This window comes from Phyllobates terribilis, unplaced genomic scaffold, assembly GCF_046119375.1.
Source record: "Phyllobates terribilis strain yellow unplaced genomic scaffold, ASM4611937v1 Scaffold_25__1_contigs__length_18738178, whole genome shotgun sequence".
NCBI lineage: Eukaryota > Metazoa > Chordata > Amphibia > Anura > Dendrobatidae > Phyllobates > Phyllobates terribilis.
Window position 1 is genome coordinate 15,478,880 of NW_027362785.1, and position 13,896 is coordinate 15,492,775.

The 13,896-nt window shown below is 58.6% G+C and overlaps 1 protein-coding gene across 1 annotated transcript in view; it reads left to right on the forward strand.

Moving 5' to 3' along the window:
* PRKAR1A (protein kinase cAMP-dependent type I regulatory subunit alpha) overlaps nucleotides 1–13,896 on the forward strand; it is an 85,798-nt gene that overhangs the window by 3,738 nt on the left and 68,164 nt on the right. Inside the window, exons 2-4 of the mRNA XM_073660366.1 lie at nucleotides 5,433–5,625; nucleotides 9,135–9,308; nucleotides 9,383–9,474. Of these exons, the coding sequence (XP_073516467.1) occupies nucleotides 5,437–5,625; nucleotides 9,135–9,308; nucleotides 9,383–9,474 (455 nt within the window). The 5' untranslated portion in view covers nucleotides 5,433–5,436. The remainder of the gene's footprint in view (nucleotides 1–5,432; nucleotides 5,626–9,134; nucleotides 9,309–9,382; nucleotides 9,475–13,896) is intronic.

Below are 13,896 nucleotides of genomic sequence, written 5' to 3' on the forward strand. Positions count from 1 at the left end.
GAGGAGGAGAGAGAGAGAGAGGAACCGGGGAGACCGGAGGAGGAGAGAGAGAGAGAGGAACCGGGGAGACAGGAGGAGGGGAGAGAGGGGACCGGGAGACCGGAGGAGGAGGGAGAGAGAGGAATCGGGGAGACCGGAGGAGGAGTGAGAGAGAGAGGAATCGGGGAGACCGGAGGAGGAGTGAGAGAGAGAGGAACCGGGGAGACCGGAGGAGGAGGGAGAGAGAGGGAACCGGGGAGACCGGAGGAGGAGGGAGAGAGAGAGGAACCGGGGAGACCGGAGGAGGAGGGAGAGAGAGAGGAACCGGGGAGACCGGAGGAGGAGGGAGAGAGAGAGGAACCGGGGAGACCGGAGGAGGAGGGAGAGAGAGGAACCGGGGAGACCGAGGAGGAGGGAGAGAGAGGAACCGGGGAGACCGGAGGAGGAGGGAGAGAGGAGAACCGGGGAGACCGGAGGAGGAGGGAGAGAGAGAGGAACCGGGGAGACCGGAGGAGGAGGAGAGAGAGAGAGGAACCGGGGAGACCGGAGGAGGAGGAGAGAGAGAGAGGAACCGGGGAGACCGGAGGAGGAGGGAGAGAGAGAGGAACCGGGGAGACCGGAGGAGGAGGGAGAGAGAGAGGAACCGGGGAGACCGGAGGAGGAGGGAAGAGAGGAGACCGGGGAGACCGGAGGAGAGGAGGGGACGGGGAGACCGAAGGAGGAGGGAGAGAGGGGACGGGGAGACCGGAGGGAGAGAGATGGGACGGGGAGACCGGAGGAGGAGGGAGAGAGAGGAACCGGGGAGACCGGAGGAGGAGGGAGAGAGAGAGGGACGGGGAGACCGGAGGAGGGGAGAGAGGGGACAGGGAGACCGAGGAGGAGGGAGAAAGAGGAACCGGGGAGACGGGAGGAGGAGGGAGAAAGAGGAACCGGGGAGACGGGAGGAGGAGGGAGAAAGAGGAACCGGGGAGACGGGAGGAGGAGGGAGAAAGAGGAACCGGGGAGACCGGAGGAGGAGGGAGAAAGAGGAACCGGGGAGACCGGAGGAGGAGGGAGAAAGAGAGAACCGGGGAGACCGGAGGAGGAGGGAGAAAGAGGAACCGGGGAGACCGGAGGAGGAGGGAGAAAGAGGAACCGGGGAGACCGGAGGAGGAGGGAGAAAGAGGAACCGGGGAGACCGGAGGAGGAGGGAGAGAGAGGAACCGGGGAGACCGGAGGAGGAGGGAGAGAGAGGAACCGGGGAGACCGGAGGAGGAGAGAGAGAGGAACCGGGGAGACCGGAGGAGGGAGAGAGAGAGGAACCGGGGAGACCGGAGGAGGAGAGAGAGAGGAACCGGGGAGACCGGAGGAGGAGGGAGAGAGAGAGGAACCGGGGAGACCGGAGGAGGAGGGAGAGAGAGAGGAACCGGGGAGACCGGAGGAGGAGGGAGAGAGAGAGGAACCGGGGAGACCGGAGGAGGAGGGAGAGAGAGAGGAACCGGGGAGACCGGAGGAGGAGGGAGAGAGAGGAACCGGGGAGACCGGAGGAGGAGGGAGAGAGAGAGGAACCGGGGAGACCGGAGGAGGAGGGAGAGAGAGAGGAACCGGGGAGACCGGAGGAGGAGGGAGAGAGAGAGGAACCGGGGAGACCGGAGGAGGAGGGAGAGAGAGAGGAACCGGGGAGACCGGAGGAGGAGGGAGAGAGAGAGGAACCGGGGAGACCGGAGGAGGAGGGAGAGAGAGAGGAACCGGGGAGACCGGAGGAGGAGGGGAGAGAGAGAGGAACCGGGGAGACCGGAGGAGGAGGGAGAAAGAGGAACCGGGGAGACCGGAGGAGGAGGGAGAGAGAGGAACCGGGGAGACCGGAGGAGGAGGGAGAGAGAGGGGACGGGGAGGCCGGAGGAGGAGGGAGAGAGAGGGGACGGGGAGACCGGAGGAGGAGGGAGAGAGAGGAACCGGGGAGGCCGGAGGAGGAGGGAGAGAGAGGATCCGGGGAGGCCGGAGGAGGAGGGAGAGAGAGGAACCGGGAGACCGGAGGAAGAGGGAGAGAGAGAGAGGAACCGGGAGACCGGAGGAGGAGGGAGAGAGAGAGAGGAACCGGGGAGACCGGAGGAGGAGGGAGAGAGAGAGAGGAACCGGGGAGACCGGAGGAGGAGAGAGAGAGAGGAACCGGGGAGACCGGAGGAGGAGAGGGAGAGAGGAACCGGGGAGACCGGAGGAGGAGGGAGAAAGAGGGGAACCGGGGAGACCGGAGGAGGAGGGAGGGAGAGAGAGAGGAACCGGGGAGACCGGAGGAGGAGGAGGGAGAGAGAGAGGAGCCGGGAGACCGGAGGAGGAGGGAGGGAGAGAGAGAGGAGCCGGGGAGACCGGAGGAGGAGAGAGAGGGGAACCGGGGGAGACGGGAGGAGGAGGGAGAGAGAGGAACCGGGGAGACCGGAGGAGGAGGGAGAGAGAGAGAGGAACCGGGGAGACCGGAGGAGGAGAGAGAGAGAGAGGAACCGGGGAGACCGGAGGAGGAGAGAGAGAGAGAGGAACCGGGGAGACCGGAGGGGGAGAGAGGGGACGGAAAGACCGGAGGAGGAGAGAGAGAGAGAGAGGAACCGGGGAGACAGGAGGAGGGGAGAGAGGGGACGGGGAGACCGGAGGAGGAGAGAGAGAGAGGAACCGGGGAGACCGGAGAGGAGGGAGAAAGAGGGGAACCGGGGAGACCGGAGGAGGAGGGAGGGAGAGAGAGAGGAGCCGGGGAGACCGGAGGAGGAGAGAGAGGGGAACCGGGGAGACGGGAGGAGGAGGGAGAGAGAGGAACCGGGGAGACCGGAGGAGGAGGGAGAGAGAGAGAGGAACCGGGGAGACCGGGAGGAGGAGTGAGAGAGAGAGAGAGGAACTGGGGAGACCGGAGGAGGAGGGAGAGAGAGAGAGGAACCGGGGAGACCGGAGGAGGAGAGAGAGAGAGAGAGAGGAACCGGGGAGACCGGAGGAGGAGAGAGAGAGAGAGAGGAACCGGGGAGACCGGAGGAGGAGAGAGAGAGGAACCGGGGAGACCGGAGGGGGAGAGAGGGACGGAAAGACCGGAGGAGGAGAGAGAGAGAGGAACCGGGGAGACAGGAGGAGGGGAGAGAGGGGACGGGGAGACCGGAGGAGGAGGGAGAGAGAGGAATCGGGGAGACCGGAGGAGGAGTGAGAGAGAGAGAGGAACCGGGGAGACCGGAGGAGGAGGGAGAGAGAGGGGAACCGGGGAGACCGGAGGAGGAGGGAGAGAGAGAGGAACCGGGGAGACCGGAGGAGGAGGAAGAGAGAGAGGAACCGGGGAGACCGGAGGAGGAGGGAGAGAGAGAGGAACCGGGGAGACCGGAGAAGGAGGGAGAGAGAGAGGAACCGGGGAGACCGGAGAAGGAGGGAGAGAGAGAGGAACCGGGGAGACCGGAGGAGGAGGAGAGAGAGAGAGAGGAACCGGGGAGACCGGAGGAGGAGGAGAGAGAGAGAGGAACCGGGGAGACCGGAGGAGGAGGGAGAGAGAGGAACCGGGGAGACCGAAGGAGGAGGGAGAGAGGGGACGGGGAGACCGGAGGAGGAGGGAGAGAGAGGGGACGGGGAGACTGGAGGGAGAGAGAGGGGGCGGGGAGCCCGGAGGAGGAGGGGGAGAGAGGGGAACCGGGGAGACCGGAGGAGGAGGGAGAGAGAGGGAGGAACCGGGGAGACCGGAGGAGGAGGGAGAGAGAGAGGGGACGGGGAGACCGGAGGAGGGGAGAGAGGGGACAGGGAGACCGGAGGAGGAGGGAGAGGGAGGAGACGGGGAGACCGGAGGGAGAGGGAGGGGACGGGGAGACCGGAGGGAGAGGGAGGGGACGGGGAGACCGGAGGGAGAGGGAGGGGACGGGGAGACCGGAGAGGGAGGGGACGGGGAGACCGGAGGGAGAGGGAGGGGACGGGGAGACCGGAGGGAGGGGACGGGGAGACCGGAGGAGGAGGGAGAGGGAGGGGACGGGGAGACAGGAGGAGGAGGGAGAGAGGAACCGGGGAGACCGGAGGAGAAGGGAGAGAGGAACCGGGGAGACCGGAGGAGGAGGGAGAGAGAGAGGAACTGGGGAGACCGGAGGAGAAGGGAGAGAGAGAGGAACCTGGGAGACCGGAAGAGGAGTGAGAGAGAAGAACCGGGGAGACCGGGGGAGGAGGTGGATAGAGAGGAAGCACGGGGGGAGAGAGAGGAAGCACTGGGGGGAGAGACCGGAGGAGAGGGGAGAGAGAGGAAGCACGGGGTGGGAGAGACTGGAGGAGGGGGGAGAGAGAGGAAGCGCGGGGGGGGGACCGGAGGAGGAGGGGGGAGAGAGAGGGAGACCTGAGGGGGGAGAGACCGATGGAGGGGAGAGAGAGAAAGCACGGGGAGGAGAGACCGGAGGAGGGGATAGAGAGGAAGCACGGGGGAGGGGAGAGGGAGGAAGCACGGGGGGGAGAGACCGGAGGAGGGGAGAGGGAGGAAGCACGGGGGAGGGGAGAGGGAGGAAGCACGGGGGGGAGAGACCGGAGGAGGGGAGAGTGAGGAAGCACGGGGGGAGAGACTGGAGGGGGGAGAGACCGATGGAGGGGAGATAACGGAGGAGAGGGAGACCTGAGCGGGGAGAGACCGGAGGAGGGGATAGAGAGGAAGCACGGGTGAGGGGAGAGGGAGGAAGCACGGGGGGGAGAGACCGGAGGAGGGGAGAGGGAGGAAGCACGGGGGGAGAGACCGATGGAGGGGAGATAACGGAGGAGGGGATAGAGAGGAAGAACGTAGGAGGCGATAGAGAGGAAGCACGGGGGAGGGGAGAGGGAGGAAGCCCGGGGGGAGAGATCGGAGGAGGGGAGAGGGAGGAAGCACAGGGGGGAGAGGGAGGAAGCATAGGGGGGAGAGACCGGAGGAGGGGAGAGGGAGGAAGCACAGGGGGGTGAGACCGGAGGAGGGGAGATGGAGGAAGCACGGGGGGGGGGGAGAGACCGGAGGAGGGAAGAGGGAGGAAGCACGGGGGGTAGGGAGACCGGAGGAGGCGAGAGAGGGGAAGCACGGGGGAGAGACCGGAGGAGGAGGGATGAGAGGGAGCCACGGGGGGAGACCGGAGGAGGAGGGGTGAGAGAGCAAAGGGGAGGTTCATAATTAGTTTGGGGGCATGGACTTCACACCCGACTGTCTGTGGTGGGGGTGACCCGCCCTGGCTTCTGTTCTTCATGTTATTCCTTCTATTAAACCTGCTCCGCGGGCCGTCTCTGCTCCGCGGGCCTTCTCTGCTCCGCGGGCTGTCTCTGCTGTCATCTGGCGGAGGTTCGGTGGCTGGTGCCGTTGGTGACAGTTGAGACTTGATTGTACTGTAGCCTCTTGCGTGATGCTTGGGTTAGGGTTGCTGGCGCTGATCCTTGACTGCGGTAACTCCTCTCCTGTCATGTCCGGTGTCTGCGGGCGGGCCCCATGTCTGCGCTCCTCTGAACAGCGGCCTCTCTTTCAGCGCCATGGCATCGTACAGCAGCGGTGGCGGCGGTGGCAGCAGCGAGGAGGAGCGCAGCCTCCGGGAGTGCGAGCAGTATGTGCAGAAGTACAACATCCAGCAGCTGCTGAAGGACTGCATCGTCCAGCTGTGCACCGCCCGGCCCGACAAACCCATGGCCTTCCTCCGAGAACACTTCGAGCGGCTGGAAAAGGTGCGTCCTAGCGGGTCCTCATCACACAACAGCACATAACCACTGAACCAGCTGTCCATGTCACATCCATATGCAGCTCATAACCACTGTGCCAGCTGTCCATGTCACATCCATATGCAGCTTATCACCACTGTGCCTGCTGTACGTGTCACATCCATCTCCAGCCCATAACCACCGAGCCAGCTGTCCATGTCACATCCATATGCAACTCATCACCACTGTGCCTGCTGTACGTGTCACATCCATCTCCAGCCCATAACCACCGAGCCAGCTGTCCATGTCACATCCATATGCAGCTCATCACCACTGTGCCAGCTGTACTTGTCACATCCATCTCCAGCCCATAATCACCGAGCCAGCTGTCCATGTCACATCCATATGCAGCTCATAACCACTGTGCCAGCTGTACGTGTCACATCCATCTCCAGCCCATAACCACCGAGCCAGCTGTCCATATCACATCCATATGCAGCTCATCACCACTGTGCCAGCTGTACGTGTCACATCCATCTCCAGGCCATAACCACCGAGCCAGCTGTCCATGTCACATCCATATGCAGCTCATAACCACTGTGCCAGCTGTACGTGTCGCATCCATCTCCAGCCCATAACCACCGAGCCAGCTGTCCATGTCACATCCATATGCAGCTCATAACCACTGTGCCAGCTTTACATGTCACATCCATCTCCAGCCAATAACTACTGAGCCAGCTATTCATGTCACATCCATCTCCAGCCAATAACTACTGAGCCAGCTATTCATGTCACATCCAACTCCAGCCAATAACTACTGAGCCAGCTATTCATGTAACATTCATCTCCAGCCAATAACTACTGAGCCAGCTATTCATGTCACATCCATCTCCAGCCAATAACTACTGAGCCAGCTATTCATGTCACATCCAACTCCAGCCAATAACTACTGAGCCAGCTATTCATGTAACATTCATCTCCAGCCAATAACTACTGAGCCAGCTATTCATGTCACATCCATCTCCAGCCAGTAACTACTGACCAGTTGTCTGTCACATCCATCTGCAGTCAATAACCACTGAGCCAGCTGTCCATGTCACATCCATCTCCAGCCAGTAACTACTGAGCCAGCTGTCTGTCACATCCAACTCCAGCCAATAACTACTGAGCCAGCTATTCATGTAACATCCATCTCCAGCCAGTAACTACTGAGCCAGCTATTCATGTCACATCCAACTCCAGCCAATAACTACTGAGCCAGCTATTCATGTAACATCCATCTCCAGCCAGTAACTACTGAGCCAGCTGTCCATGTCACATTCATCTCAAGCCAATAACTACTGAGCCAGCTATTCATGTCACATCCTTCTCCAGCCAGTAACTTCTGAGCCAGCTATTCATGTCACATCCTTCTCCAGCCAGTAACTTCTGAGCCAGCTATTCATGTCACATCCAACTCCAGCCAATAACTACTGAGCCAGCTATTCATGTAACATTCATCTCCAGCCAGTAACTACTGACCAGTTGTCTGTCACATCCATCTCCAGCCAGTAACCACTGTGCCAGCTTTACATGTCACATCCATCTCCAGCCAATAACTACTGAGCCAGCTTTACATGTAACATCCATCTCCAGCCAGTAACTACTGAGCCAGCTGTCCATGTCACATCCTTCTCCAGCCAATAACTAGTTAGCCAGCTATTCATGTCACATCCAACTCCAGCCAATAACTACTGAGCCAGCTGTCTGTCACATCCAACTCCAGCCAATAACTACTGAGCCAGCTATTCATGTAACATCCATCTCCAGCCAGTAACTACTGAGCCAGCTATTCATGTCACATCCAACTCCAGCCAATAACTACTGAGCCAGCTATTCATGTAACATCCATCTCCAGCCAGTAACTACTGAGCCAGCTGTCCATGTAACATTCATCTCCAGCCAATAACTACTGAGCCAGCTATTCATGTCACATCCAACTCCAGCCAATAACTACTGAGCCAGCTATTCATGTAACATCCATCTCCAGCCAATAACTACTGAGCCAGCTATTCATGTAACATCCATCTCCAGCCAGTAACTACTGAGCCAGCTGTCCATGTCACATTCATCTCCAGCCAATAACTACTGAGCCAGCTATTCATGTCACATCCTTCTCCAGCCAGTAACTTCTGAGCCAGCTATTCATGTCACATCCTTCTCCAGCCAGTAACTTCTGAGCCAGCTATTCATGTCACATCCAACTCCAGCCAATAACTACTGAGCCAGCTATTCATGTAACATTCATCTCCAGCCAGTAACTACTGACCAGTTGTCTGTCACATCCATCTCCAGCCAGTAACCACTGTGCCAGCTTTACATGTCACATCCATCTCCAGCCAATAACTACTGAGCCAGCTTTACATGTAACATCCATCTCCAGCCAGTAACTACTGAGCCAGCTGTCCATGTCACATCCTTCTCCAGCCAATAACTAGTTAGCCAGCTATTCATGTCACATCCAACTCCAGCCAATAACTACTGAGCCAGCTGTCTGTCACATCCAACTCCAGCCAATAACTACTGAGCCAGCTATTCATGTAACATCCATCTCCAGCCAGTAACTACTGAGCCAGCTATTCATGTCACATCCAACTCCAGCCAATAACTACTGAGCCAGCTATTCATGTAACATCCATCTCCAGCCAGTAACTACTGAGCCAGCTGTCCATGTCACATTCATCTCCAGCCAATAACTACTGAGCCAGCTATTCATGTCACATCCATCTCCAGCCAATAACTACTGAGCCAGCTATTCATGTCACATTCAACTCCAGCCAATAACTACTGAGCCAGCTATTCATGTCACATTCAACTCCAGCCAATAACTACTGAGCCAGCTGTCTGTCACATCCATCTCCAGCCAATAACTACTGAGCCAGCTATTCATGTCACATCCTTCTCCAGCCAGTAACTTCTGAGCCAGCTATTCATGTCACATCCAACTCCAGCCAATAACTACTGAGCCAGCTATTCATGTCACATCCATCTCCAGCCAGTAACTACTGAGCCAGCTGTCCATGTCACATCCTTCTCCAGCCAATAACTACTGAGCCAGCTATTCATGTCACATCCTTCTCAAGCCAGTAACTTCTGAGCCAGCTATTCATGTCACATCCAACTCCAGACAATAACTACTGAGCCAGCTGTCCATGTCACATCCTTCTCCAGCCAATAACTACTGAGCCAGCTATTCATGTCACATCCTTCTCCAGCCAGTAACTTCTGAGCCAGCTATTCATGTCACATCCATCTCCAGCCAGTAACTACTGAGCCAGCTGTCCATGTCACACCCTTCTCCAGCCAATAACTACTGAGCCAGCTATTCATGTCACATCCATCTCCAGCCAATAACTAGTTAGCCAGCTAACCATGTCTCGTCCATCTGCAACCCATCACCACTGAGCCAGCTGTCCAGGTTACCTGAGCCTGAAGCACATAACCACTGAGCCAGGTTGTCCTGCTATGACAGCTCACTGCTCCTTTGCTCTTGTCAGGAGGAAGCCAAGCAGTCACTGAGCCAGCAGAAGTCGGGATCCCGCTCAGATTCCCGCGAAGATGAGATCTCCCCTCCCCCACCCATGAACCCGGTGGTGAAGGGTCGGCGACGGCGGGGGGCGATCAGCGCGGAAGTGTACACTGAGGAGGACGCCGCGTCGTACGTGCGCAAGGTAAGAGCGCCAGGAAGGGTTCAGCGACTCCAGTGTACAGCTCCTCCCAGATGTATAACTGCTGCCCTCTGCAGGTCATCCCCAAGGACTACAAGACCATGGCCGCCCTGGCCAAAGCCATCGAGAAGAACGTGCTGTTCGCTCACCTGGATGACAATGAGAGGAGGTAGCTGAGATACGGGGGGCGTATGTGAGGGGGTGCAGAGCTGAGATACAGGGGGTGCAGAGCTGAGATACAGGGGACTGTATGTGAGGGGGTGCAGAGCTGAGATACAGGAGGTGTATGTGAGGGGGTGCAGAGCTGAGATACAGGAGGTGTATATGAGGAGGTGCAGAGCTGAGATACAGGAGGTGTATGTGAGGGGGTGCAGAGCTGAGATACAGGGGACTGTATGTGAGGGGGTGCAGAGCTGAGATACAGGAGGTGTATGTGAGGGGGTGCAGAGCTGAGATACAGGAGGTGTATGTGAGGAGGTGCAGAGCTGAGATACAGGAGGTGTATGTGAGCGGGTGCAGAGCTGAGATACAGGAGGTGTATGTAAGGAGGTGCAGAGCTGAGATACAGGAGGTGTATGTGAGGAGGTGCAGAGCTGAGATATGGGGGGTGTATGTGAGGAGGTGCAGAGCTGAGATACAGGAGGTGTATGTGAGGGGGTGCAGAGCTGAGATATGGGGGGGGCGTATGTGAGGGGGTGCAGAGCTGAGATACAGGAGGTGTATGTAAGGAGGTGCAGAGCTGAGATACGGGGGACTGTATGTGAGCGGGTGCAGAGCTGAGATACGGGGGCCTGTATGTGAGGGGGTGCAGAGCTGAGATACAGGAGGTGTATGTGAGGAGGTGCAGAGCTGAGATACAGGAGGTGTATGTGAGGGGGTGCAGAGCTGAGATACGGGGGGCATATGTGAGGGGGTGCAGAGCTGAGATACAGGAGGTGTATGTGAGGAGGTGCAGAGCTGAGATACGGGGGGTGTATGTGAGGGGGTGCAGAGCTGAGATACAGGAGGTGTATGTGAGGAGGTGCAGAGCTGAGATACTGAGGACTGTATGTGAGGGGGTGCAGAGCTGAGATACAGGGGGTGTATGTGAGGGGGTGCAGAGCTGAGATACGGGGACTGTATGTGAGGGGGTGCAGAGCTGAGATACGGGGACTGTATGTGAGGGGGTGCAGAGCTGAGATACTGGGGACTGTATGTGAGGGGGTGAAGAGCTGAGATACGGGGGGTGTATGTGAGCGGGTGCAGAGCTGAGATACGGGAGGTGTATGTGAGGGGGTGCAGAGCTGAGATACAGGGGACTGTATGTGAGGGGGTGCAGAGCTGAGATACTGGGGACTGTATGTGAGGGGGTGAAGAGCTGAGATACGGGGGGTGTATGTGAGGAGGTGCAGAGCTGAGATACGGGGACTGTATGTGAGGGGGTGAAGAGCTGAGATACGGGGGGTGTATGTGAGGGGGTGCAGAGCTGAGATACAGGAGGTGTATGTGAGGGGGTGCAGAGCTGAGATATGGGGGCGTATGTGAGGAGGTGCAGAGCTGAGATACGGGGGGCGTATGTGAGGGGGTGCAGAGCTGAGATACAGGAGGTGTATGTGAGGGGGTGCAGAGCTGAGATACAGGAGGTGTATGTGAGGGGGTGCAGAGCTGAGATACAGGAGGTGTATGTGAAGAGGTGCAGAGCTGAGATACGGGGGTGTATGTGAGGGGGTGCAGAGCTGAGATACAGGAGGTGTATGTGAGGGGGTGCAGAGCTGAGATACAGGAGGTGTATGTGAGCGGGTGCAGAGCTGAGATACAGGAGGTGTATGTGAGAGGGTGCAGAGCTGAGATACAGGAGGTGTATGTGAGCGGGTGCAGAGCTGAGATACAGGAGATGTATGTGAGCGGGTGCAGAGCTGAGATACAGGAGGTGTATGTGAGGGGGTGCAGAGCTGAGATATGGGGGCGTATGTGAGGAGGTGCAGAGCTGAGATACGGGGGGCGTATGTGAGGGGGTGCAGAGCTGAGATACAGGAGGTGTATGTGAAGAGGTGCAGAGCTGAGATACAGGAGGTGTATGTGAGGGGGTGCAGAGCTGAGATAAAGGAGGTGTATGTGAGGGGGTGCAGAGCTGAGATACAGGAGGTGTATGTGAGGGGGTGCAGAGCTGAGATACAGGGGACTGTATGTGAGGGGGTGCAGAGCTGAGATACAGGGGACTGTATGTGAGGAGGTGCAGAGCTGAGATACAGGAGGTGTATGTGAGGGGGTGCAGAGCTGAGATACAGGAGGTGTATGTGAGGAGGTGCAGAGCTGAGATACAGGAGGTGTATGTGAGGGGGTGCAGAGCTGAGATACGGGGGGGTGTATGTGAGGGGGTGCAGAGCTGAGATACGGGGGGGTGTATGTGAGGAGGTGCAGAGCTGAGATACGGGGGGTGTATGTGAAGAGGTGCAGAGCTGAGATACGGGGGGTGTATGTGAAGAGGTGCAGAGCTGAGATACGGGAGGTGTATGTGAGGGGGTGCAGAGCTGAGATACAGGGGACTGTATGTGAGGAGGTGCAGAGCTGAGATGCGGGGGGTGTATGTGAGGGGGTGCAGAGCTGAGATACAGGAGGTGTATGTGAGCGGGTGCAGAGCTGAGATACGGGGGGTGTATGTGAGGGGGTGCAGAGCTGAGATACGGGGGGCGTATGTGAGCAGGTGCAGAGCTGAGATACGGGGGGCGCATGTGAGGGGGTGCAGAGCTGAGATACAGGAGGTGTATGTGAGGGGGTGCTGAGCTGAGATACGGGGGGTGTATGTGAAGAGGTGCAGAGCTGAGATACAGGAGGTGTATGTGACGGGGTGCAGAGCTGAGATACGGGGGGGGCGTATGTGACGGGGTGCAGAGCTGAGATACAGGAGGTGTATGTGAGGGGGTGCAGAGCTGAGATACGGGGGGCTCATGTGACGGGGTGCAGAGCTGAGATACAGGAGGTGTATGTGAGGGGGTGCAGAGCTGAGATACGGGGGTGTATGTGAGCGGGTGCAGAGCTGAGATACGGGGGGCGCATGTGAGTGGGTGCAGAGCTGAGATACGGGGGGCGCATGTGAGGGGGTGCAGAGCTGAGATACGGGGGTGTATGTGAGCGGGTGCAGAGCGGAGATACGGGGGTGTATGTGAGCGGGTGCAGAGCTGAGATACGGGGGGTGTATGTGAGCGGGTGCAGAGCTGAGATACGGGGGGCGCATGTGAGGGGGTGCAGAGCTGAGATACAGGAGGTGTATGTGAGGGGGTGCAGAGCTGAGATACAGGAGGTGTATGTGAGGAGGTGCAGAGCTGAGATACAGGAGGTGTATGTGAGGGGGTGCAGAGCTGAGATACAGGAGGTGTATGTGAGGGGGTGCAGAGCTGAGATACGGGGGTGTATGTGAGCGGGTGCAGAGCTGAGATACGGGGGGTGTATGTGAGCGGGTGCAGAGCTGAGATACGGGGGGCGCATGTGAGGGGGTGCAGAGCTGAGATACAGGAGGTGTATGTGAGGGGGTGCAGAGCTGAGATACAGGAGGTGTATGTGAGGAGGTGCAGAGCTGAGATACAGGAGGTGTATGTGAGGGGGTGCAGAGCTGAGATACAGGAGGTGTATGTGAGGGGGTGCAGAGCTGAGATACGGGGGTGTATGTGAGCGGGTGCAGAGCTGAGATACGGGGGGTGTATGTGAGGAGGTGCAGAGCTGAGATACGGGGGGCGCATGTGAGGGGGTGCAGAGCTATGATACGGGGGGCGTATGTGAGGAGGTGCAGAGCTGAGATACAGGAGGTGTATGTGAGGGGGTGCAGAGCTGAGATACAGGAGGTGTATGTGAGGGGGTGCAGAGCTGAGATACCGGGGACTGTATGTGAGGGGATGCAGAGCTGAGATACGGGGGGCGTATGAGAGGGGGTGCAGAGCTGAGATACAGGGGACTGTATGTGAGGAGGTGCAGAGCTGAGATACAGGAGGTGTATGTGAGGGGGTGCAGAGCTGAGATACAGGAGGTGTATGTGAGGAGGTGCAGAGCTGAGATACAGGAGGTGTATGTGAGGGGGTGCAGAGCTGAGATATGGGGGCGTATGTGAGGAGGTGCAGAGCTGAGATACGGGGGGCGTATGTGAGGGGGTGCAGAGCTGAGATACAGGAGGTGTATGTGAGGGGGTGCAGAGCTGAGATACAGGAGGTGTATGTGAAGAGGTGCAGAGCTGAGATACAGGAGGTGTATGTGAGGGGGTGCAGAGCTGAGATACAGGGGACTGTATGTGAGGGGGTGCAGAGCTGAGATACAGGGGACTGTATGTGAGGAGGTGCAGAGCTGAGATACAGGAGGTGTATGTGAGGGGGTGCAGAGCTGAGATACAGGAGGTGTATGTGAGGAGGTGCAGAGCTGAGATACAGGAGGTATATGTGAGGGGGTGCAGAGCTGAGATACGGGGGGGTGTATGTGAGGGGGTGCAGAGCTGAGATACGGGGGGGTGTATGTGAGGAGGTGCAGAGCTGAGATACGGGGGGTGTATGTGAAGAGGTGCAGAGCTGAGATACGGGGGGTGTATGTGAAGAGGTGCAGAGCTGAGATACGGGGGGTGTATGTGAGG